The sequence below is a fragment of the Caretta caretta genome, chromosome 8 (assembly GCF_965140235.1).
Source record: "Caretta caretta isolate rCarCar2 chromosome 8, rCarCar1.hap1, whole genome shotgun sequence".
Taxonomy (NCBI): Eukaryota; Metazoa; Chordata; order Testudines; family Cheloniidae; genus Caretta; species Caretta caretta.
In genome coordinates this window covers 936,705-962,227 of record NC_134213.1, presented here as the reverse complement: position 1 = coordinate 962,227, position 25,523 = coordinate 936,705, and the positions used below count along the sequence as shown (strand labels likewise).

The 25,523-nt window shown below is 62.7% G+C and overlaps 1 protein-coding gene across 3 annotated transcripts in view; it reads left to right on the top strand.

Moving 5' to 3' along the window:
- FAM193B (family with sequence similarity 193 member B) overlaps nt 1-25,196 on the top strand; it is a 28,096-nt gene extending 2,900 nt beyond the window's left edge. The window contains exons 1-11 of one of the 3 annotated variants that reach the window (XR_012669537.1): nt 240-509; nt 11,653-11,892; nt 13,453-13,675; nt 14,031-14,240; nt 15,764-16,136; nt 16,981-17,176; nt 17,577-17,813; nt 18,491-19,508; nt 19,922-19,997; nt 20,219-20,284; nt 23,207-23,291. Coding sequence is in view for 2 of the 3 variants with exons in the window: in XM_075131202.1 (XP_074987303.1) it covers nt 351-509; nt 11,653-11,892; nt 13,453-13,675; nt 14,031-14,240; nt 15,764-16,136; nt 16,981-17,176; nt 17,577-17,813; nt 18,491-19,508; nt 19,922-19,997; nt 23,207-23,303 (2,829 nt within the window). In the remaining variant the exon portion in view is untranslated. Of the gene's footprint in view, nt 1-239; nt 510-11,652; nt 11,893-13,452; nt 13,676-14,030; nt 14,241-15,763; nt 16,137-16,980; nt 17,177-17,576; nt 17,814-18,490; nt 19,509-19,921; nt 19,998-20,218; nt 20,285-23,206 lie in introns of those variants that run through there. The other 2 variants (XM_075131202.1, XM_075131203.1) reach the window with 2 other exon arrangements.
- Nucleotides 25,197-25,523: the final 327 nt, after the last annotated feature.

Below are 25,523 nucleotides of genomic sequence, written 5' to 3'. Positions count from 1 at the left end.
CCCCCCCCCCTCCCAGCCCCCCCCTTCCTGCCAAGTTCCCTCCCTCCGCTCCCCTCCCCTCGCAGCCAAGTTCTCTCCCCCCCCCTCCCCTCCCAGCCCCCCCCTTCCTGCCAAATCCCTCCCTCCCCCCCCTCCCCTCCCAGCCCCCCCCTTCCTGCCAAATCCCTCCCTCCCCCCCCCCCCTTCCGGCGCGCTTCCCCCTCCGCCCGCTGGGGGCGCGCTGCCCGGCCGCTGCCCGCTCCGGCGATGGCGGCGGCGGCTTCCCCGCGCCGGGCCGCCCCCGGGCAGGGGCCGGACGGGCCGCGCCGCCATATTGGCTGTTGTCCTGTCGGCGGCGGCGCGGGCCGGGCATGACTCGCAGGCGGAGCAGGGCGGCGGCGGCCGCGGCCGGGGCGCGCAGGGAGCGGGCGGGGGGCGCCGCCCCCCCCGCGCCCCCCCCGGGGCCCGGCCCCGCAGAGCCCCCCGAGGCGGCGCCGGGCAGCAGCGCGGAGCCGGGCAGAGCCCCGCAGGTACCGGGCCCCCCCTGCACCCCTGGCCCCCCCCGATCCCGGCCCCCCGATCCCCGGCCCCCCGCCGGCCCCCCGATCCCTGCACCCCCAATCCCGGCCCCCCGATCCCCGCCCCCTGCACCCCGTACCCCCCCGCCTGCCCCCCCGATCCCCGGCCCCTGCGGCCCCTGGCCCCCCGATCCCTGCACCCCCAATCCCGGCCCCCCTGGCCCCCCGCCCCCTGCACCCCGTACCCCCCGCCCCCTGCACCCCGTACCCCCCCGCCTGCCCCCCCGATCCCCGCCCTCGGTACCCCCTGATCCCCCGCCCCCTGCATCCCTGTACCTCCCCGCCTGCACCCCCGATCCCCGCCCCCTGCACCCCGTACCCCCGACCCCTGCACCCCCAATCCTGGCCCCCCGATCCCCGCCCCCTGCACCCCTGTACCCCCCGATCCCCGCCCCCTGCACCCCTGGCCCCCTGCCTGCCCCCTGTACCACCCCGATCCCCGCCCCCTGCACTCCTGTCCCCCCCCCACCTGTCCCCCCGATCCCTGCCCCCTGCATACCCTGGCCCCCCGCCTGTCCCCCGATCCCCGCACTCCTGGCCCCCAACCTGCCCCCCCGATCCCCGCCCCCTGTACCCCCCGATCCCCGCCCCCTGCATACCCTGGCCCCCAACCTGCCCCCAATCCCCGCCCCCTGCACCCCTGTACCCCCCGATCCCTGCATCCCCTGGCCTCCCACCTGTCCCTCCGATCCCCACCCCCTGCACCCCTGGCCCCCCCCGATCCCCGGCCCCCCGATCCCCGGCCCCTGCGGCCCCTGGCCCCCCGCCTGCCCCCCCGCCCCCTGCAACCCCCGATCCCCGCCCTCCGTACCCCCTGCCCCCCCGGCCCCTGCCCCCCCAATCCCCGGCCCCTGCACCCCCTGGCCCCCCGCCTGCCCCCCGATCCCTGCACCCCCAATCCCGGCCCCCTGGCCCCCCGCCCCCTGCACCCCCCGATCCCCGCCCCCTGCACCCCCTGGCCCCCCGCCTGCCCCCCCCACCCCCTGCACCCCCAATCCCGGCCCCCCGCCCTCCGTACCCCCGATCCCCGCCCTCCGTACCCCCTGACCCCCCGGCCCCTGCCCCCCCGATCCCCGCCCCCTGCACCCCCTGGCCCCCCCCGATCCCGGCCCCCCGATCCCCGGCCCCTGCGGCCCCTGGCCCCCCGCCTGCCCCCCCCGATCCCCACCCTCCGTACCCCCTGGCCCCCCCGATCCCGGCCCCCCTGCACCCCTGGCCCCCCCGATCCCGGCCCCCCGATCCCCGGCCCCTGCACCTCCTGGCCCCCCGCCTGCCCCCCCGATCCCTGCACCCCCAATCCCGGCCCTCCGTACCCCCCGCCCTCCGTACCCCCTGCACCCCCGTACCCCGCCCTCCGTACCCCCTGACCCCCCGCCCCCTGCACCCCGTACCCCCTGACCCCTGCATCCCTGTACCTCCCCGCCTGCCCCCGATCCCCGTCCCCTGCACCCCCCGATCCCCGCCCCCTGAATCCCTGTACCTCCCCGCCCTCCGTACCCCCCGATCCCCGCCCTCCGTACCCCCTGACCCCCCGCCCCCTGCACCCCTGTACCTCCCTGCCTGCTCCCCCGTCCCCTGCACCCCCTGGCCCCCCGCCTGCACCCCCTGCACCCCTGTACCCCCGATCCCGGCCCCCTGCACCCCTGTACCCCCCGATCCCGGCCCCCCTGCCCCCTCCCCGCCTGCCCCCCCGTCTCCTGCATCCCTGTACCTCCCCGCCTGCCCCCCCGCCCCCTGCATCCCTGTACCCCCCGATCCCCGCCCCCTGCATCCCTGGCCCCCTGCCTGCCCCCTGTACCACCCCGATCCCCGCCCCCTGCATCCCCTAGCCTCCCACCTGTCCCCCCGATCCCCGCCCCCTGCATACCCTGGCCCCCAACCTGCCCCCCAATCCCTGCACCCCTGGCCCCCAACCTGCCCCCCGATCCCCACCCCTGTACCCCCCGATCCCTGCATCCCCTGGCCTCCCACCTGTCCCTCCGATCCCCACCCCCTGCACCCCTGGCCCCCCCCCCGCCTGTCCCTCCGATCCCCGCCCCCTGCACCCCTGGCCCCCTGCCTGCCCCCTGTACCACCCCGATCCCCGCCCCCTGCACTCCTGTCCCCCCCCACCTGTCCCCCCGATCCCTGCCCCCTGCATACCCTGGCCCCCCGCCTGTCCCCCGCCCCCTGCATCCCCTGGCCCCCCCCCGCCTGTTCCTCCGATCCCCGCCCCCTGCATCCCCTGGCCCCCCCCGCCTGTTCCTCCGATCCCCGCCCCCTGCACCCCTGGCCCCCCGCCTGCCTCCCAATCCCTGCCCCCTGTACCTCCCCGATCCCCGCCCCCTGCATCCCCTGGCCCCTGCATCCCCTGTACCCCCCCGCCTGCCGCCCGATCCCCGCCCCCTGCATCCCTGCATCCCCTGCTCCCCGATCCCCGCCTCCTGCATCCCCTGCTCCCCGATCCCTGCACCCCCGCCTGCCCCTGCACCCCGATCCCCCAGCTCCTGTACCCGCCCCCCGATCCCCTGCCCGCATCCTGCAGCCCCTTGCACCCCACACCTCAATCCCCCAGCTCCTGCACCCCGCTCCCTGTACCCATATCCCGATCCTCTGCCCTGCCCCAGAATCTCTACCCCATCTCCTGCACCCCCGTTCCCCAGTCCCCCACTTGCACTCATGCCTAGTTCCTGATCTCCTGCACCCCACAACCCTTCTGCTCCCAGCCTCCTGTGCCTCCCCACTGCTTTCTGCCTCCAATTCACCTGCCCTGATCCCCTACTTGCACCCGACCCCCATCCCCACCTGTATGTAGGTCCCACCCCAGTTCCCCTCTGCACCCCATTGGGGCCCTGCTCCCACCCCAATCTGACCCATGTACCCATCCCCGCACACCCCAATTCCTCCCTGCACACACCCCCTGCCTGTAGTGCTCACGCCAATCCCATCCAGCCCTCTGCACACGCCCACCCGGCACCTGTCCCGTTCCTGTCCTGGGCCTGCAGTTCTCCCCCTGCACCCCCCGGCCTCCTGCACTCACCCCTTGCCTGTAGCGCCCCATTATTCTGCGTGTAGTAGCCATGCCAATCTGCACCCATTCCAGGCTGGCAGCGCTTACCTGGGTCCCGCCCACCCTCCACCTGCAGCACCTACCCGGATCTCAGCCCGCATCCGCATGCGCACCCCCCTGCATCCGTCCCCATGACCAGACCTCCCCCAGTATGCAGAGCCCCGTGTCCCACCCCTGCAGGCAGCACCCTCCTCTCCCCCTCCCTCCAAGTCTCTGTACATAGAGCTTGGTGCCCCCTTCACTCTGCATCGCCCTTTCTGTTTCCTCCCTGCCTAGATGCAGAACCACATGCGCTCCTAGCCGCATCTCCGACCCTTACCACCTAGCCCGCTCCTTACATCCCCCGTCCCTCTGTCAGCCGTCTGCTCTGCATGTGGCACCCACCTCGTTCCTTCCCTACCGAGCATGGTTCCCTCAACACTGAATCCAGCAGCCACAGCCTACCCTGCAGACACTCACCCCCATCTTTCCCCTGCTGCTCCCTTCGGGGGTGGGACAGGGGGCTGGAGCCATGCAGCATGCACCCCTCCAGGAGGGCTCAGGTCCTGTCCCAGGTGATCGCAGCATCCTCTTTCTGCTCTCCTGTGGGCAGTTTGCAAGTGGGTCTGACACCCAGCCCCCAACGGGCTGGCCCTAGCCAGGGCTCCGGCTGCACAAGGCGGTTTCTCTGCGCAGAACTCCACTTCCCCTCAAAGCAGAGGGGGCTTTGGGAATTGAAGACCATTGTGCCCCTTGCTGGAGCCGGGGGGGAGGCCTCTGCAGGAAGTGTGCTGCTGGGCTGCGGGGTGCACAGATAGTCACCTGCCTGGGTCTTGCAGCGCATTGGCAGCGTGCGCATGAGCGCTCGGCTGCGCAAACTGTTGCCCCGGCCTCTCCAGGAGGAATTCGGGGCCCCCAGCTGGAGCAGCCGAGATGAACTGTGGCATTGGGATGAATTTGCAGAAATCTCCTGAGTTCCTGTGAGAGTGATGGGGTAAGGAGACGGCAGCTTTGCTGCAAGCAGAGGGCAGCCTGTGCTGGAAGCTGGCACAGGCAGGCAGGCTCCTGGGGAGCTGGCAGCGAGCTGTGCCCTGCAGCTCCTTTCCAGGTGGGATGTTGGACCAGGCTGGATACATCTCTGGGTAGGCTGCACCTCCCCCCAGCGCACTGAGATGGCGGATCTCCGGGACGGGAGGATTCACTTCGCTTTGTGAGAGCTCATGGTTGTGGTATTAACCCTGTGGAAAGCCAGGCTGTGCACAGCTGCTGCGGCCTGTGGAAAGGGCTCGTCTGCCCTCCACACCTGTCAGCCGAGCGTGTCCATCCCAGCAAGGGTCAGGCAGGAGCAGAGTCGGGGCTTCACGTGACCGAACAAGGTGGGGACGCTGGAGCCTGTCCGTGGCTGGAGGTGCTAGGGCACCTGGAACGCCAAGCTCATCTCTGTGCAGGACATTATTTGCCTGCTGCCTTTGGAGGGAATTCCTGCACCGCTTCCCTCCAGCGTGGGCCGGCTGGATGCAAGGTGTAGAGAGCTTCTCCAGGGTGACAGCAGCCCCAGGTCCACAGGATCAGAAGCTATGGCAAGTAGCCGAAGATGTCGGGCAAAGTGGGGAAGGAGTTGGTGGGTAGTAGGACATACCAGCCTCGCATCTGGCACTACCTGGCCATCTCGGCAAAGATGTCCTGGGAACTGGCCCCCTTCTCCCCCAGCCAGGCTCCGCAGGCCAGGGGGCTCAGTCTGTTCGTGAAGCTCACGTTGCCCTCTGGGCTGAGCCTGTTCAGAGTGTGGCTCTCGGGTATCTTTCTCCAGCTCCGAGTTCCCTGCAAGGAGAAGAACTGGAAGCATGTGGGGTCAGGTGCGGCGCAGCGCTGGGGGGCGGGGAAGGCTGCCCTCTCTGGAAGGGGAGGGAAGGGCACCTGGCACTGTGTATTTTCATGACGTGCTCAAGATGTCCCCCCAAGCGGCTAACCCCGGACCCCTGCTGGGAGGAGCATCTAGACTAGGTTCCCATCTGCCCCGGCGTTGGGAGCGGAGCACATCCATAAGCTGAGCTCACCGCAGAGGGCTATTGTAAGGGAGCTGCAGGGATAGGATGACCCGGCAGGAGACCAGCCTGCAGCCAGCTGGGGTTCAAACAGGGGAGGGCCTGGCGTTGCTGGCCAGCCCAGGGATGGAGTTCTGCGGAGAACAGCCAGCCAGGGATCACATCTGGCATGGCGGGTGGGCAGAGCAGCGGAGACTTGAGTCCCGGAGGGGAACGCCTGTTACACGTGGACTGTGAGTCGGACAGAGCTAGTACAGAGGGGCCCTGCTGCAAGACGGGGGCTCCCGGCAGGCACCCCCCAATACAGGTTCTGCCGGCCTTGTGTGTCACGGGGCTGGCTGTCTGCTCCTCACGCTGGGCCATGGCTGCTTGTTAGCAGGCAGTGATGCTAGCCGGCTGCTCCTGTATTTGCTGATCCTCGGGGCTGCATAGCCTTGTGCACAGGGACAAGAGGGGTGACCGTGTATCAGGGTCCTTCTCCTGCCCCTCTCTGTGGTCGCCATGGTGAGCCCTGCTCGGCACTGGGGCGCCCAGGGCTGTACACAGGTGTGGTCTCTCCAGAGCCGAGAGACATTCCCCTACCTGCCCGTGTCTAGCTTCTCTCGGTCCTATTACAGCTCCCAGCATAGCCCACCGTGGATCCCTGGCCCTTTGCCACTCTCCCAGAACATTGGGCTGGAGGGCTGGCAGCTGGGCCAGGCAAGCTCCTGGGTGTCAGGGCCAGCAGCTCTTTGAAGTTGCAGATGCTCTGGTTCCTTCCTGTCCACCTGCATTCTGCATCCCTGACGTGCTCTCTTGGAGTGGGGTGAACCAGACGGCCCACTGGAGTGCTGAGCTGGGCTGTCTGCCTCTGGTGGGGCAGGAATGGCTCACCTGGGCCTGAGGACCAGTGGGGCAGGGCTTGGCATTCCAGCTGCCCTAGTGCCTCTAGCCATGGACAGGCTCCAGCGTCCCCATCTTGCGCGGCCATGTGAAGCCTGGACAGTGCTCCCGCCTGACCCTTGCTGGGCTGGACACGATTGTCTGATGGGTGCGGAGAGCAGACAAGCCCTTTCCACAGCACGAGCTAGTGACACTGGGCTGGAGGGATGCTGTGAAGCCAGGCTTTATCCATGCTGGGAAGGGAGAGGCAGTGTCTGAGGGGAGCTGGCTGGCAGCTCCCTTGGCCACAGGCTGGGGGATTCTCCCCACTTGATATTGGTGCAGGGCCAGCTGTGTGTATTCACCAAGAGTCAGCCCCCAGCACGGTGTGATGACAAGGAAATCAGCCCCCTGGGCTCACACCACTTGCTGATTCTCAGCGTGTGGGGGAGCCGCTTGCTTCCCAGCTCCTGGAAGATCATCAAAGTCAAAACTCAGTCTTAAATACATGTGTGAAGATGCAGCCTGCCTGTTTGCCCCTCCTAGCCCCTGGGTGTGAGGAGACAGCGTTCTGCCCCTGCCCCGCCTGGGCGGGAGAGGCACAGCCCCACTCGGTCTTGTGCCGGGTTTTTGGTTGAGGGCAGCCCTGCGTGACTTAGGCAGATATCACGAGACCCTGGGCAGTCTGAGCACTGAGACGCTCCAGCCACCAGTGATGACATGACTTGCCTGTGGACAGGCTGGTGGCAGCGTCCAGGCATCCTGCTCCTAGTCCCAGTTTAGCCACCACCCCCTGCCCCAGGGGCATGTCAGGCTGCGTCCTGCTCCAGGGGCATGTCACTAGCTGTTCACGGAAGGAAAACCCTGGTGTGGATGCTGTCCCCAGGAGCCTGCCATGGGAAGGGGTGTTTGTCCGCACTCTGAAGGGGTCAGCCGTTCCAGGAAGGGTGGCCCAGCATAGAGGGCAGCTCCCTGCGGGATCACACCATGGTGCCACTCTGTCCTTACTGAGAACTTCAGGTCAGCCAAGCTCTCGTTGTTCTGAATTAGAATAGTGTAGGTGGTTAGGTGGCTTTTTTGTAATTAGGCCTCTCTCGAAGGCCAAGTCTGCTGGCGACCATAACGCCTCACTCGTCTGTTACCGTGCTGATACATTAGTGCTTTTAAATGACCATTTTGATATCTATTGATCGATATTTGAGCAGTTATTTCGGAGCCTATAAAAGCCCAGCCTTCGGCAGGGCCCCTCTGGTTCTGGAGCGCCCATCTGACTGAAGGCTCCATTTGGCCCCATTCTCATTGTTGGAGCACCTCACAATAACACCCACCCCCGTAGGGAGGCCGTGAGTGCTAGCCCCATTGTGTAGATGGGGACCTGATGCACAGAGAGTCCAAGGCCCTAAGCCATGAAGGTGCCCAAACCCCACCCTTAGGCACCCACGGCTCGTGGTTAGGCACCAAAGTTTCAGTTTGGGCTCCAGCGGGAGCCCCAGAATCCCTGCTGAGCCCTGTGTGCACCTGAGTTCTCAGCTTGAATGTTTCCTTGGAGCCGGTATTTCTGTCCCGAGCGTACACTTGCCTACGGCACATGCAGGGCCAATCCAGTAAGCCCCCAGAGCAGGCCTTCTGGGTCAGGTCCCAGGCAGAGTCCAGCTGGAGGACGTGATTAGAACACTTCTTGGGATGTGGGAGACCCCGGTTCAATCCCCCTCCCCCCCGACAGGATTTGAACAGGGGTCTCTCACTCCCCAGGTGAGTGCTCTGCCCGGGGGGCTTTGGGAGAGTCCGGGGGGGCTCCCACAGGCTGTCCTGTACAAGCTGACGGCATTAGCGCAGGGGGTCTGGACCCCGGGTCTCCCACCCGCAGGGACCATTACTGAAAGAGTTACTCTCACTCTGCTGGGCCCCGTGACTGGGATAAACGCTTCAGCAGCGTTCCCACCGCTGCGCTACGAGCTGTACCAGTGGGTGCCTCCAGCAATTCTGCATGGAGCCAGGAGGCGCCACAGGAGAAGCCTTGGGTGCCTAAGGCGGCGGGTTCCCAGTGGGGGGCCTGAGCAGAGATGGGCGCCTCCCTGCGGCCCAGACTTAGGCACCTCTCTCCAAGGGGGCGGGGCTTCGCGTCCCCCTCTTGTCAGTCTCCAAGGGGCTAGTGGCTCCCTGCCTCGTGGGCTGGCTTGTGGCCCTGTGCTTACAGCCCATCGCTCTCCAGGCGCTGCGCGGGGAGCACACGTTGCAGGGACGTTTCTGGGACTTCCTGCTTGTTCGGGGCCCCGGCACTCAGCCTCGTGCTGCTGAGGTCCCTTCGGGGACTTGCTCGAGGCCCTATGGGAACCCTGGGGCAGAGCAGGGAACGGAACCCCGGTCTCCTCAGCTCCCCCCAGCACCGAACAGCAGACCCGTCCGTCCCTGCTGCCCGGGCACCCGTCACACAATGCCGCCCTAACGAATAGGTTCAAGGAGAAGCCATCCAGGGGCTCGCCAAGGTGTGTCCTCAGCACAGTGGCAAGGGACTTCGCAGGGCAGCTGCAGAGCCTGGCGGGGCAGGGGCACACCAGCCCTCTGGCCCTGGAGGGCTGGGACAGGCTCCCGCTGAAAGCCGCTAGGGTCCCAGTGAGTATGTGCGGTAGGTCTCTGGGCTGCTGGCTGGGTGTGGGCTGGAAGCAGGTGGAGCTGAGGCTGTATAAATACAGCTCTGGGGCTGGCTTGGTCCAAAGGGGCGGGGCGGGGGGTTGCCCCCTGTCCTGTCTGGGTTTGCCCCCTTATTGCAGGGGGACTCCTGTCAATACCTCACTCCCTTGGGGGCGTATGGAACCTGCCGGTTTGTAACTGGACTCTGGCACGTGGGAGGGGAGCCGGCTGCATGGGGCTAGCAAAGCCGGGGAACACGAGGAGCCAGTACATGGAAGATGTTCAGCTGAGGATGAAGTGTGAGGAGTTGCACATGTCTCTGGAGGCAGCAGAATGCTACCGGGCAGGGGACCTGCAGGCTCGTGTCTGTAGGCAAACCTGCAGTGCTGTGAGGGGGAGTGATCAGCACTCCCTGCTCTGCGTGTGGCCGAGTCACTTCTCCTCGCAGAGCCTGCCGGCTGGCGAACAACAGACGGGCGCATCAGGAGGCGCAGTGGCTGTGCAGTGTCCATGGAGGGCGGGTGCTAAAGGGGGCCCAGGGCTCTGAGGGGGTCGTGCACAATGGCTGCTGGAAGCCTTGAGATTCTGGGCTGTATCCCCAGAAGTGTTGCAGAGCAGAAAGGGCCTGTTACTTGATGCTCATTTTACAGTTGTGGTGATGCTACCAGAAGCAAAAGGATTACTTTTTAGCTTTCTGTGCTGCCCTGGGGGGAGAGGGCTTGGACCCCGGCTCGGCTGATGGGCTCTGTGACACTCCAGACATTGACAGACGGGAATGAATTCAGGGGGTGAACGGCCATTGTTGCACCGGGGCCACACCTGTGGGGGGTGATCCGCGGGAACTAGGGGTGATGGGGCTGCCCAGCTGGGGAAGTGTCTTTGGAGTTATGGGATAGTCTCCTGGGAAAGTGGGGAGCTTGGCTGTTTGGGGTGCTTCCTAGGCTAAGCAGAGCACCTGCTCAGGGCAACCCCTGCGAGCGCCCGGGGATGGGTCAGAACCTGGCAGGCCTTGTCCGCACCCCACACAGAGACTCGGCCACTGGGAGCTGAGGCTGGCGGAGGTCAGGCCAGATTTCAGTCCCTCTCCAGCAGATGCCCATGGGGGTGACGTGTGGCTGTCATTAGTGAGCGCAGAGAGGGAAAGCCCAGCTCAGCCCCTCCCCCAGCCTCTTTAAAAAGCCCCCCATGCCGGGTCTGTCGCAGCCCCCAGCAGCCTGCCCGGAGCTGACAGTCTCCTCGAGGCGCCCCGCCCCCACCAGAGCAGGGGCTCCAGTGCTTTCGTTCTGTCTGTGTCTGGCTGGTTTCCGCGCTCGCTGGCAGAGCAGATGGCCGGGAGCCCTGCCCGTGGCTGGCACCTGTGCCCGGGGCGAGGGGCTTGGGGAACATCCTTCCCCCCGCTGCGCTAGCTCCCTCCCTGGGGTTGCCGCCAAGGGACACAATGACAGGCATACTGGAGCCTGCGTCGACTTGCATTTCTCTGCTGGCAGCAGACCCTCCCGCCGGGCCCACGTACTCTGCTTCCCACCTTCCCGACAGGTGCCTCCTGCATGCTGCCCCTGGGGTGGTGACATTGGCGCAGCCTGGCACTGCCCTGGGGGGCTCCTTTTTCCCCACTCTGGGCAGCACTTGCTGCCCTCTCCCCCCGCCCGAGAGGCACAGGGTGAGCCAGGAGCCTGCCTGCCTCTCCCCTTCCCCCCAGGATCTGCGTCAGCCCTAGCAAGAGGAGAAGCTTGGCCCTTCCCTGTGCCCCCTTTGCTTCACCTTGAGTGTGAGGCGCCATCTGCTCCACAGCGGCAGTTAAACACGTGGCTCATTGTCCTGGCCCCGCTGCAGCGGCAAACAATGGGGGACCCCTCCCCAGCTCTGCACTCTGCTCTCCACAGCTGGTGGGGGGTCTCAAAAGTAGCCGTGGGCTGCGGCCTGGCTTCCCCACCAGCGCAGGCAGGAGGCCCTGGCCCTGGCCCTGGCCCTGGGTGGGACTGCGGGGCAGAATGCAAAGAGCAGCGAGGGCCTGTCTCCTGCCACATCTGTTCCTCTGTCCACACCAAACAAAGAGCTGGGGAGGGCCCAAGGCCAGTGGGGCTGGAACAAGGGTTTGGGCAGGGGGACAAGGTATCTAGAAAGCAGGGTATTGGCTGCCTACCCCAGTTGGTGTCCTCTGCCTGCCCTTGGGTATTCCCAGGGTCACTGCTTCTGCTCAGCTCTTCTCACTCAGCGCTCCCGGCATGTCTGTGCCCAAACCAAAGGTGGGAGCTATTGGGAAGGGGCTGGCTGTGGCCATGACAGACTCCACAGCACTTCCCCTAAATGCCCAAGACTGCTGGATTGGGTAGTGCTGGGCTCCACTCGGTCTGTGAGGGCTGCCATAGTGGGATAGCAGCGTCCGGTGGGCACGGCTCTCAGAGGTGCTGCATGGACCCAGCCTGCTGGCCCTCGGGGCCTGTCCTGCGCCCGCACAAACACCTGGGAGCCCTGCAGCCTGCCTTGTGCCCAGCTGTGAGTGACTCGTTGCCCGTGTGTCCTGCTGCAGGTGCTGCCCACTGCCAACCAGTCTGTGCAGACATGTTGTTTGCTATGTCACCGAGAGCGCAAGGACTGGGGAGGCCCATCTCACAACGGGCTGGTCTCCCCGGGCGAGAGGCTGCCTCCAGACTTCGTGCCAACGCTCGTGCAGAACCTGCTGGGAGAAATGCCGCTGTGGATCTGCCAGAGCTGTCGGAAGAGTGTGGAGGAGGAGGAGCGGCGAGCTGTCCAGGAGCAGGCCTTGGCGGTAGGCAGCTGCTGTCCTCTGGCCATGCTGGTTAGGGCCATGGCTCCCCTCAAGGCAGGGGGTCCTGCTGAGCAATCGGTACTAATTGCCACGTGGCAGCAATGGCTGCTGAAGGTCCCCTTGAGCCTGGCACCCCTCTGGCCCTTGCTGAATGCCTATACACATACCTGTCTGCTGGGCATCTCCACGCGGCTGTCTCCTGAGGCTGTGATGCCCTCGGAGGGTTTCTCCTAGCTGGGGGGAGAGCCGGTAGTGCTGGTGGGGAAGGCAGGCGTTTGTTTGTTCAGGATTGTGTGAGAGCTGCCTATGTGGCATGAGGGGCCCCCTGCATGGTAAGGGCAGAGCTGGATGAGTGTGTGTGCCACTGACTTATGCCTCAGTTCCGCGCCGCCCCCCATCCCTCTCCTGGCTGGGAAGACTGGCTCGCTGCTCCCACAGACCTTCGGCTGTTCCTTGGGGTGAGGGGATTTTATTAAGTGATGGGAATTTCCCCCCGTGGCTTGGCAGGCCCAGCTTCTCACCAGAGCTGCCCCCCTCGAGGCCTGATTCCGGGCCCATCAGTCAGGGATTGGCAGCATCAGGCCAACGGAAACCATTGTGGTCAGCTCATCTGACCCCCGGTACAGCCCGGGCCTGAGAGCTGCCCCCAGACCTCCCCTACAGCAGATATGCTAGACAGACCTCCCAGCTGGATTTGAAATGGCCAGAGACTCTGCTGCAGCCTGTGGTAAGTTGTTCCAGTGGTCAGTTACTCTCATCGTTAAAAACGGGCCCTTATTTCCAGTCTGAATGGGTCTAGTGTCAATGTCCAGCCCTTGGATCGGGTTAGACCTGCCCCTGCCTGAGCGAAGGGCCCACTAGCAAATGTTTGATCACTATGTAGGCACTTAGAGGCTGAGATCTAGTCACCCCTAACGCTTCCCTTTGGTAAACAAGGCAGATGGAACTTGAGCTATGGGCAGCCCTGGCCTCCATGCAGAGATGCACCAGGATTCATGCCTGTGCACATCCCTCCAGGGACGCTCTTGTTCTGGGTGAAGAGTGACAGAAGCACTTCATTAAAGGCGCCCAGTTGGTAGCCTGGTACAGCTGACTGGTCTAGGCCAGAGCTTGCTGTTGTAGCCCTGCTCTACGCTGGAGAGTTAAGTCCATGTAGCTGCGTCGCTCAGAGGTGTGGATAATCCACCCCCTGAGCGACAGAGTCATGCGGTGCACGGTGCTGCGTTGGCGGGAGAGCATCTCCTCCAGCACGGCTCCCGTGTTCTTCAGGCGACGGGAGAGCTCTCTTAGAGCGACAGGTGCCGCTGTAAGTGTGTAGCGTAGACCTGCTCTCACCGAAGGCTGATGTGGAGACCAAGGTGGCAGAGTGGGGGAGACACAGGATGGGCCCCCCATGGCCAGGCTCGGCCCTGGCTGGGGGAGGCCCAGCAGTGAGCCCTGCGTGAGTGAGGATAGATTGGGGGCATGTTGGGACTTGGCTTGGCCCTGGGGAGCCCAGACTAGACCCAGAGTGTTTGGGGATTCGCCTCCTGCTGCTTCATACTGTGAGTTTCTTTCCAGGTCTCATTATCGCACACGTCCTGCAAGTCGCAGTCTTGTGGGGGCGGCTCCCACTCCTCATCTTCCTCCTCCTCATCTTCTTCCTCCTCGTGCCACGGGAACTCGGGGGACTGGGATCCCAGCTCCTTCCTGTCTGCTCACAAACTGTCGGGCCTCTGGAATTCCCAGCATGCCAACGGAGCCACGCAAGGCAGCCCCTTGGGGGGGCTCCCTGCTGCATTAGGTGAGTCCAGGCCAGCCCAGGGCCATATGGGTCCCGGCCTGGCTACTGGCCATCTCTGGGTCCGGGCCTGAGTGGAGTGCTGTGCTGGCTGGCCTCCAGGGGCCCTGCCTTAGAGAGCAGAACCCCTGGGGTTCCCTGGGCTCTGGAAGGGCTGGCTAGGGGGAAAGGGAGCGCATGGCCTTAGTGCCCAGGGTACAAGGGGGGCTGGATCCACCCTTGCTGCGCCGCGAGGCTGCAGCCGGATGTTGGGGGGAGCGATATGCGCTCTGCTTCGGAGCCGTTCCAGAGTCTCCAGTGCTGGCCCAGGCCAGGCTCTGCGCAGGAGAAGCCGTCTCCAGCGCTGATTCCATTTCAGGTGACAAGCACCCCAGCCTCCCGCTGGCTCCGGAGTGCGTCGGCCAGGCTCCCGCTGCGGCACCTGGGCTCAAGGCCTGTCCCTACAGCCACACCGTCCCCCCAGCTTCCAGCGGGGCTGCCCCCGGTTCGCCTCTGCCTACCTCACTCGACTTCTGTACGACGCTTCCCAAGCAGTTCAAGAGCATGTGCCGCAGGCCCACCCCGCCAGGTGTGTACTTGGGGCTCCTTGGCACTGCTCCTTTCCCTCGCCTGCTCTCCCGGGCCAGCCGGCGGCAAAGCCCTTCTCCCATGGGCTCTCGGGTTGCCTGTGGTGGGGGAGAAGAGCATGGCAGGCCCAAGGCCCTGCCCAAGAAGGGCCTTTTCTCATTGCTGGAGGATGAAGAGTCCTGCAGAGCGTGGAAGCTGCTGGGCCAGGCCCCTTCCCAGCCAGCTGCGTGTGCAGATGCAGCTGTGTCCTCTGCCTGTGGCTGGGAGAAGCTCGATGGGCTGAGAAAGTCCCCTTGGCATCCCCTTGCCAGCAGGGAGCAGCCATAAGAGCGGCCAGATGGGGTCAGACCAAAGCTCCATCCAGCCCCGTGTCCCGTCTGCCAACAGTGGCCAGTGCCAGGTGCCCCAGAGGGAATGAACAGAACAGGGAATCGTCCAGTGATCCATCCCCTGTCGCCCATTCCCAGCTTCTGGCAAACAGGCTAGGGACCCCATCCCTGCCCATCCTGGCTACTAGCCATTGATGGACCTATCCGCCATTAACATTAGTTCTTTTTTGAACCCTGTTATAGTCTTGGCCTTCACAAAATCCGCTGGCAAAGAGTTCCACAGGTTGACTGCATGTTGTGTGGAAAAAATGCTTCCTTTTGTTTGTTTTAAACCTGCTGCCTGTTAATGTCATTGGGTGGCCCCTAGTTCTCGTGTTATGAGAAGAAGTAAATAACACTTCCTTATTTACTTTCTCCACACCAGTCATGATTTTATAGACCTCAATCATATTCCCCTTTAGTCGTCCCTTTTCCAAGCTGAAAAGTCCCAGTCTTATTAATCTCTCCTCACATGGAAGCTGTTTCATCCCCCTCATCATTTTTGTTGCCCTTCTCTGTACCTTTTCCAATTCCAATAGATCTTTTTTGAGATGGGGCGACCACATCTGCATGCAGTATTAAAGATGTGGACGTTCCATGGATTTATACAGAGGCAACATGGTATTTTCCGTTTTATTATCTCTCCCTTTCTTAATGATGCCCAACATTCTCTTAGCTGTTTTGACGGCCGTTGCTCATTGAGTGGATGTTTTCAGAGAACTATCCACAAGGACTCCAAGATCCCTTTCTTGAGTGGTAACAGCTAATTTAGACCCCATCATTTTATAGGTATAGTTGGGATGATCTTTTCCAATGTCCATTACTTTGATTTTATCAACATTGAATTTCATCTGCCATTTTGTTGCCCAGGCCTGGCAGCAGTGAGGATGCAGGAGGGTCCTCTGCAGCCCAGCGTGCTGGGCCAGGGTCAGAGCATGGGCCAGGGTGGGCCATGTGCTCTAGGGTCAGGGGTGGTGGAAGGTCCTCGGGGAGGAAGCCCCTGTTCTTTCTGCTCTTCTGCTGGGGCTCAGCAGAGCCTGGGGTCCTGCTGGGCTCTGTGTGCGCATGGGTGCTCCCCTACCTGCCATGCTGGGCTGGGATAGCCTGGTGCCGCTGCGCACATGCTTGACCCATCTTTGATCCTGCCTGTCTGCAGGTGAGGCCTTCCACTCCTTGGACCATCACCGGCACCCGGACCTTGCCGCTCCTCCCAACAGCCCCACGGGACTCCCCTCCCAGCCACCGGCGCTGATCTCCACCAAGCAGTCACCCGCCCACCTGAACACCACCTCACCGCAGGCAGCGCCGGTCCCTGCAGCCAGCCCCCACGCAGCCGCTGCCGAGTCCCCTCCTGCTGGCACCCTCTCGCATGGCCAGGCCTCCTGCAAGAGCCCTCACCTGCCCCCCGCCAATGTGCCGCTTCTGAAGATGCCACCTCCGCTTTCAGGCTGTGCCCACCCCTGCAATGGGCACTGCAGCGGCTCCCTGGTGCCACCAGCTGCCCCGCACCAGCTGCCCAGCACTAACAGGTGAGAGGGTCTCTGCCTGCCTGTGGCTGGTGTGATGGCCCCTGGTGTTCTGAGGGCGCTAGCATGAGCCAGGAGCCCTGCCAGGGCTCAAGTTGCCCTGTCCTCATCCCAAGGAACCAGCCCTTGCAGGGCAGAAGGGCTCCTCACACCACGGCTCTGCAGAGATGGTCTCACTCCAGCACCACACAGCCCTGAGGCTCCAGGGCCTCTCCCTCCATGACAGTCTGCGAGGCAGACGTGGGCTTCGCTGCCTGTCTCTCCTGCAGTTCGGGAATTGATCCCTCTCGGCTCAGAGACCTGGGCCGCCCAGCGTGCTCTTTGTCACGAGCAGGACCAGGAGCCCAAGGACTAGCTGGTCTGCAGCCGTCTGCCCTGGCCCCTTGGAGTGGGCTGGAGCGTTGGGTTCCTCCCTGGGGATGCCTGTCGGCAGGGAGCCCCAGCCCACCTGGGGAGGGGCAGCAGAGAGTGCCTCCGTGGTGGGTGGGGCGTGTAGTGCAGGCAGCTAGGCTCTGGCTGCACCCTCTGGTTCTGGGTCTGTTTTGCTGGCATGCTCGGCAAGTCTTTGCCCTACCAAAGGGCGTGGGGTCCCAGGGAGCAGCGCAGGGGTCTCTTCCCAGCCAATTAAACAAGCCAGTCAGTGTCAGGAGAGTGTCTGGGGGTGGGGACCACCTCCCCTGGGGCCTTCCCTCCCCTGCAAGGTGGCCCCCAAGCAGTTCTGGGACATCGGAGGGGACTGCTCCTTTCGGCAGCCCCAGCACCGTCTGAGCTTGGCTCGGCTGCGGCCCCCAGTGCCTCACTGCCCTGGGTCTGCCTTCCAGCTACCTCCCTCCCTCCCTTCCCCCAGGGACCCCATGTGCAAAGGACACAAGTTCCCCAATGGTACCAGCTGCCACCCGCCACAGTCATGCGAGGCGGACGAGGGCCTCGGGGAGGATGAGGACAGCAGCTCCGAGCGCAGCTCCTGCACCTCCTCCTCCACCAACCAGAAAGACGGGAAATTCTGTGACTGCTGCTACTGTGAGTTCTTCGGCCACAACGCGGTAAGTGAGCCATTGAACTGGGCTTGCTGGCCATGGGTGCTTGGGAGACTGCCATGCCGAGAGCACAGGCAGCCGGTGGCTGGGCTGTGGGCCTTTGTCCTCCACAGGCCTGACATCAGCCCCTCTTTGCTAGTCCAGCCCTGGAGAGCCACCCGGGAGCAGCCAGTCCGTCTCCATCTGACACTGCCCCTGCCCCCTGCAGCTCGGCCAGCGCCTCTCAGTCCCAGCGCCCAGGGCCCCCGTCTCAGCCCAGCAGCTCTCCTTGGCAAACTAGGAACCATGCTGCCTTCAGCAATGAGCTGTGGGTGGGGCAGCCCCATAAGCAGAGGGTGGGAAGGGGCCTGGGAACAGCATCCATCTGTGCCAGGCAGGACAGTAGTAGCCCAGGTTGTCTCTGCAGCCCCCTGCGGCCCCCACGAGCCGGAACTATGCCGAGATCCGGGAGAAGCTGCGCTCCCGTCTCACCAAGAGGAAGGAGGAGCTCCCACAGAAGCTGGGCCACAGCAGCAGCTCGGGGGAGCCGGCCGTGGATCACCGGGACGTGGACGAGCTCCTGGATTACATCAACAGCTCGGAGCCCAAGCCCCTGAACAGCGCCAAGGCCGCCAAGCGGGCACGGCACAAGCAGAAGAAGAAGGTGAGGACGGGGGGAGGGGAATGTGCTGTTCCAGACCCGGTCCAGCGGGGGTCAGAGCCGCCTTGGGTCCCGTTTTTCCCTTGGTAGCGGCCCTGGCCCCGAGCCCCCCCCAGAATAGCCCAGAGTGTTAGACACACCCCAGAGTTGGGAAAGGCCTTGAGGCCCAGCCCCACCCACCCTACCTGGGAGGCTGGATCAGGGTTGCACCCCCATAGGGCTCTGTCCTCCCCACCTCGGAAGCTTTCCCTGTGCTTAGCGCCCTCCCCAGGGGCCTGTCGGGAACACCTCTGGCTCTTTGCAGGGACCTGGGCACCTCTCCCACGTGGGGTCTCCCCAGCATGTGCCTGTCCTGATGGGGCTGAGTGCCGGATCCCGGTGCGGGCCAGGGCCCCTCCTTGTTCTGGGAGCTGGGAATCAGCCACTGGCCTGTGGTGCAGCCTGTGCCAGCCGATAGGTCTCCCCCAGGCCTGAGCTGGTGGGCGGCCGTGCCGGAGCAGGGGCTGTCATGCCCCCTCCAGAGGGCGTATGGCACCCCAGCTGTGCTTGCTACAGGCTGAGCTGCGCTGTGCAGCAGTGCTTGGGTTTGCCGCCCCACGCCCAGGGCGTGCCAGCCCGCTGGGCTTCTCTCCGGCCCCCTGAGAACCTCTGACCCTGGCCCACCGCCTTGCCTGTTCCAGGAGAAGGAGAAAGCCCAGCTGGAGGCAGAGGCCCAGAAGCGGGTGGCACGCGGCCCTCTGGCTGGCCAGGACAGGGAGCTGGCGGAGGAGAAGCTCCTGGAGTGGCCCCAGCTGGAGCTGGAGCGGGTGAACAGCTTCCTCAGCAGCCGGCTGCAGGAGATCAAGAACACCATTAAGGACTCCATCCGCGCCAGCTTCAGCGTCTACGACCTCAACCTGGACGTTGCTGACTTCCCCAAGAAGGCCGCCGTGCTGGAGCAGAAGACTCTGCTGTCCCACCTTAACGGCTCCTCGGGCCTGCAGGAGATCGATCTGGATCTCTCCCCTCTGAGCCTGGGCTCCTCCAAGAACCACATGCTGCTGCGGAGCGAGCTGGGCCCTTGCTGGAGGGAGGGCCCTGGGGAGGGGCCACCGCAGGCTGAGAACGGGGTGGTGAAGCGCCTGAGCGCGGTGCCCAACCTCTCCCGGATGATCTGGGTCCAGTCCCCCCAGCCGACAGACTCTGCCCAGGAGAGCGGCGGGCCTGGCCTGGAGTGCAAGGAGGTGGCGCCGGCCAAAGGTCCAGAGCCGCAGGAGCAGGCACCGGCGGGGGGCAGGCAGAGGAGGAACAAGCGGCAGAGCTGCCAGGCGAGGAAGGGGGAATGCACCGCGGTGCCCGGCGCCCAGGCCGGGCTGGAGAGTCCCAGCTCGAAGGGGCTCGTGCTGGGAGCCAAGCACCCTTCAAAGCCTGGAGCAGTGCCCACTCTGCGGAGGGGGAGTGGCTGTGCGGAGCCGCCGGAGAGCGCCAAGGGGCAGGGCTGGGGCTGCGGCGGCTCCAGGCCCGAGAAAGAGAGGAGCAGCGAGTGGAAAGGCCGGAGGGGCGAGGGCAAAGCGGAGCAGCCAGAGCTGATGCAGCCACCTCCCCTTGCCGCTGGGGACCAGCAGCCCCTGCACCCCGCCACCCTGGGCAGCTCCCCCCAGCCCAAGGGCAAGAGCAGGAAGAGCAGGAGCAGGATGGAGAAATCGAACACGTCCATCGGTGAGTCCCCTGTGCGGTCCCTCTGCTCAGCAGTGACCTTGTCCCAGCTCCGGCCTGTCATCCTGCGCAGCTGAGAGCTGTGGTGAGCGCGAAGCTCTCTTGTCGACTCGGCACGATGCACTGGGGGGGTGGGCTCAGGTCGGTGTGGCTGCGTCGCCCCCCCTAGGCCACGGAGCTGTGCTGCCATAGGGTGGCTCTAGTGGAGACCAGTCAGCGGTGGTGTACCCTGGCTCTGCCCCCCTGCCCTGCACCCCATGGTGTCTATCCATTGCTCTTTGCTCCAAGCAGGCTCTGTGCCGGGCGGCAGCGCGGGCCCCTGGTGCTGAGGGGGGTGTTCTTGGGGCGTGCGGTCCTTGGCGCTGACCCCGCTCCGCCTGGAGCGCTTTGCTGACTGTGTCCCACCGCTTTGCCAGATGACGTGTTCCTGCCCAAAGACGTGGATGGGGCAGAGATGGACGAGACGGACCGAGAAGTAGAGTACTTCAAGAGGTGAGACCAGCCTGCAGCTTTCTGCGAGAGTGGGGCTGGGGGTGCCAGGAGGGGCATGTGTGTATCATCCTGGTGGGGGAGGGGCACTCCTGCCCTCTGGGACTCCATGTGTGGGGAGGGTCCCAGAGGCCAGGCTCCAGCCCGAGAGGCTCAGCTGTGCCATGCTGGAGGCATACCCAGAGGAGTGTTCGAAGAGCTAACCCCATTCTCCCTTCCTGCAGATGAAGCCCTTTACGTCTCGTCCGACCCTCAGTGGACATGGAGACCAGCTGATCCCCATCCACTTTGTAATAGCCCCCCCCTTGGTATCAACCCTCCCCCCTTTCGTTGTCTTTTCTCCAGACTAAATGCCCAGTTTTTTAACCGTTCCTCACAGGGCAGGGCTTCTAAACCTTTGATCATTTTTGTTGCTCTCAACTGGACTGTCTCCAGTTTGCTCACATCTTCTCTAAAGTGTAGCACCCAGAACTGGGCACTGCAGCTGGGGCCTCACCAGCACTGAGTAGAGCGGGACAGTGACCTCCCCTGGCTTACGTACGACGCTCCTGTTAGTACACCCCAGAATGATATTAGCCTTTTCTGCAACTTCATCCCATTGCTGTGATCCACTATAGCCTGCAGATCCTTGGCAGCAGGACTACTGTGTAGCCAGTTATTCCCTATTGCGTAGCTGGGCATTTGATTTTCCTTCGTAAGTGAAGTACTGTGCACTTGTCTTTAGTGAATTTGATCTTGTGATTTCAGACCAATTCCTAATTTGTAAAAGCGTTGTGAATTCAAATGCGAATCCTGACCCCCAAAGTGTTTGCAGCCCCTCCCAGCGTGGTGTCAGCCACACACTGTATGTGCACGCTCTCCACTCTGTTATCCAAGTCATGAATGAAAATAATGAATAGTACCAGACCCAGGGCTGACCCACACGGGACCCCACTAGAAACACCCTCCCAGTTTGACAGCAAACCATTGATAACTCCTCTTTGAGCCCAGTCTTTCAGCCAGTTGTGCATCCGCCTTCTAGTAATTCCATCTCGCCCGAACTTCCCCAGTTTGCTTCTGAGACTGTCATGCGGGACTGTGTCACAAGCCCTGCTAAAATCAAGACCTCACGTCTGCGGCTTCCCCCATCCGCTAGGCCAGTGACCCTGTCAAAGAAGAAGATGAGGTGGGTTCTTGACAAATCCACGCTGGCTGTTCCTTATAACCTGTTATTCTCTAGGTGCTCACAAACAGATTGTGTAATAGTTTGTTCCAGTATCTTTCCAGGTATTGAAGTTAGGCTGACTGGTCTGTACTTTCCCAGGGCCTCTTTGTTCCCTTTTTGGAAGAGAGGTGTTGTGTTTGCTCATCTCCAGTCTTCTGGGCCCTCGCCTGTCCTCCAGGTATTCTTGAAGATACAGGAATTGCGAATGGTTCCGAGATGGCTTAGGCAGTGTTACCCGCACAAAATTCTTTGTCACTTGCACACTTTAGGACATCCCACCTCTACCTAGTTCCTAGGGATCAAGGCATAACCTGGTTCATTTAAGCACCCCAACCCTTTCCCAGTTCCTAGGGCTCCAGGCAAAAGGCACCAGACTTTATACCTCCATCGGCTCTGGGCTCTACTCCTCCGGGCTCAGAGCAAACACCCATTCCCTGTGGACTCAGGGCTTAATCTTTTGCAGGTTTACAGGGTCTTTTACCAGTGAAAGAGCCTCTCACAGTAATATCCTACTTAACCTCTATTTATTAACAATCACCAAAACAATGTACATGCTACACATACAGTGCTTGCCACTCCCAATAAGACAGAAGAACTTTTCTTGATGGCCAGTCAGGATCAGGTCCATCTTGGGGACTCCAGTTTCTGCACGGTGTCATTGGCAGTGTTGAGTCTGGCAGCTCTGATCTTTGGGGCTGTGTCCTGGAGTTGGTTCTGCAAAACTTCCTTTTGGACCCCAGTTTATATAGTGAAACTTGAGTCCTGCTTAGCTGTACCTTTAACCAGTCATTTTACTAAAACATTACTAAACAATCCTAACACTGTAACAAAAATCGCTAACCAATCCTACCCCACCACCTAAATTAATTTACACATAGCAAAATTAATTATGTAACAGACAGAAACAACTGAAGAACCAGACAGAGCTCATACAGACAAACAATAGGGAAGTGGGGACCATAAAGACAAAATAATAAAGAACTGAGGATTTCACAACCACAACTATTGATAAGTGGTTTCTTGACAGACAGATGCTATCAAACTAGGTTTTCTTTAACCATCTTAAGATCTGTTTCTTTACCTGGTGATAGTGGGGGCCATTAGGAAAGGATCTCCTCCTTAACATCCTGATATTACATTGTTTTAATGTCATTTAGATGGAATGTGAGGATGTGACTTCCTGCTTCTTAGCTCATGGCTACTGCTCTCTTAATCTGGCTGCAGATAAAGGCCTTAGGCCTGAGCATATGGCTCTAAGAAAAGGCTTTATCTATACACTAGCTCCTTAAGAACCCTGGGGTGAATTTCCTCAGACCCTGCTGACTCAACTATGTTCAGCTTGTCTAATGATTCTCTAACCTGTTCTGTCCTTGTTGGGCTTGCGTTCCGCCCCCTTGCTGTGTTAGCGAGTGTCTGGTCGTCATTAACCTTTTTAACGAGAAGCAAAGCAGGCAGCAAACACCTCCACCTCGTGAAGTCGTCAGTTCTGAGCTCGTCCCGGGCCCCTAGGAGAGGACCTAGGCTTTCCTTCTTCTTTCTCTTGCCCCAGTGTATTTATAGAACCGCTTAAGCCTTGTCTGTCCCTTGCCAGGTGTAACTGATTTTGTCGCCGCGTACTCGTGCTGTTCTTTTGTACTTCTCAGCACTTGGTTCAGGTTTCCACTGATGTAGGATTCCTTTTTGATCTTCAGGTCATTAAAGGGCTCCTCATGGCCTCTGACCGTTTTCCCTGTCTCTCCTTTGCTCGGGCTGGTTGGCAGTTGTGCTTTTAATATTGCCCCTGTGAGAAACTGCCTCCTCTCCTGGGCTCCTTTATTCCTGGGCTTTTCTTCCAAGGGACCTAGCCTGCTCTGGCTAGGGTGGGGAGGGTAGAATCCCTGGCTTGGGTGGTGCTGTGGGGCGGGGGGTGGATGGGTTGGGCAGTGGCTGTGCAGGGGGCAGGGAGCGGTCACTGTCTCTGCTCTTTCCCTGATTCTCTCTCTCTCTCTCTCTCTCCCCCCTCCCCCAGGTTCTGTCTGGATTCTGCTAAGCAAACTCGGCAGAAAGTGGCCGTGAACTGGACCAACTTCACCCTGAAGAAAACCACTTCAAGTGCAGCTCAGTGAGGTGTGGGGGGAGCCCCAGTGTGTGCAAGGGGCCCTGTGCCTACCCCCCAGCACCCACAGACACTCGCCTCACTGTGCCCCTCCCCCTGCTGGGGGGCTCCTTTTGTTTTCTCTGTGGGTTCCTCTTCCTGTGAATGTGGAACCCCTTCCCCCCAGGCCTGTCAGGCCTGCACCTCCCCAGCCAGTCACAGCTCTCGGCGGGGAGGGGGGGGCGGGGGACTCCCTAGCTTAGGCAGCCCCCTCCCCCGCCCAGTCCCTCTAGGGGATTTTCTCTTCTCCCAGCACTCCGTTGGTGATGTGCAGGGAGCCTGCCAGCGCCAGTGGGCAGCCCCCCCGTGCCAGCCTGGCGCGCAGCCGGGGGAAAGGACCATGCTGGACCTAATAAAGAACTTTTTAATTTTTTATTTTATTTAAAAAACCCAACTTTTTTTGTTGTTTTTTCCTGGCTTCCTGGGACACCCTAAGCCCCCCCCCCCCCAGCTCAGCTGCCCTGCCAGCCTGTCACAGGAGATACCCAGCTTCCTGTAGCAAACAGGCCCTCCAAGCTCCCTGGGGGGTCCAGCTGACCCACTGTGTCCCAGCCAAGCTGAGGGTTTGGGCCCTAGGCAGCAGCTGCAACTTCCACTCTGCCTAGGGGCTGAGTTCACTCCTCTCCTGACCCTTCCGCCTCCCATCGCTACCCAGCCGCAGGCCCTGAGCTCTTCCCTGGGTGCGAGGCGCACCCTGCACCTGCTGGGGGAAGCCTCAATGGGCACCATAATGAGCACATTGCAGCATCCCATGAGCCCAGCAGCACCTGCAGAAGGGCCGGGGCCTCCCAGTCTGCAGGCGCTGCTCTCCCAGCAGTGTGGGTGCCTGCAGCAGCCCTCTGCACCCTCTCTGCTCTTGGGTTCCCAAAGGGCCATGCCTGGCTGGGGGCAGAGTGCACCCAGAGCAGCACTTCTGGGAGCCAGGGGAGGGATGTGGTTGGTAGTAGCTGGGCTGTGCCTCGCTCTCCCTCTGGCCAGCCCTATGGCCGAGCGGACCTGTGCACGTCAGGCTGCCGGGCCTGCTCGGGGCAACGCCTGTGCCCCGCGCCCAAGTACAGGGTGAGGTCCTGATGGGCGTGCTGCCCAGCCCAGCCCTGCTTTGGATTGAGGGGGATCGAAAGCAGGGCGTGGGTGCCTCAGCTCGTGGAGCCTGGGGTAAGGGATGCCCAGGACAGGAGCTGGGGGCTTTCTCTGCCCCAGGGAGCAGCATGTGCACTCCACCTCCCCGCCCAGCTTGGGCCAAGCAGCACTGGGGCTGGGGGGAAAGAGGGCGCCAGGCAGCCCAGCAGGGTCGGACACAGCCTGAGCGCTCTGCCGCCTGCTCCATGCCGCCTCTTCCTGCCCTGTGCAGATAACACCAGATTAGCGCCACCATGAGGCTCCACCCTCGGCTCTGTGGCTCACAGGGTTCTGGTGAATCCCTGGCCCGCCGGGCCCCTGCTTGTACCATAATCCCAGCCTAAGCCTGGTGTGACAGGTCTGGGAGCCACGGCGGGCCGGGGGCTCTGGCTGACGGAGCAGCGCTTCCTAGTCTGTTCTCGGGGTGTGTGCTGAAGGGCAGAGGGATGGACAGGCAGTGGGTCCCCTTCTCCGCACACGTGCCCGGCGTTCCCCACACCAACCTAACCCCTTAGGGAGCTACAACGGAAACAAACTGCCAATCTCTGGACCACGATTTCTGGTGCTACCGGTCCCCCAGCCTGCAGGTGGCTGGGAAGGTGCCGCTGGCCTTGCCCCGCCTGCAAAGGGAGCGTGCTGTGCAGCCAGCCACGGCCAGACTGGCTTCTCTGGTTTTTTTAATTATTTACTTTTGATACTGTGAAAATCTTTCATGCTGAAAGATAAAATGCCGTTTGGACACAGAGCGGGTGTGTGTGCTGTGTGATTAGCGGGTGGCTGGAGGGGGCAGGCCCCGAGCCAGCAGCGTGTCCCAGGTCCAGCTGGGCCCTGGCAGTGATTCTGATCAGCAGCAGCCCGAGGGTGCCTTGGCCGTGACATCATGGCCCCCTCGTGGCACTGTGGTGGGGGGGGTAGATTGTGCCAAACGCTCCCCTGCTCTCCCCTGCCCCTGGCCATCTGCCCCTCTGAGTGCCTGGCTGCCGTCAAACCCAGCTGTCCCATGCTGACCTCTGCTGGCAGGGACTGCATGGCGGGGCCCCCCCGGGGGATTGTATGGGGAATGGGCCAGTGC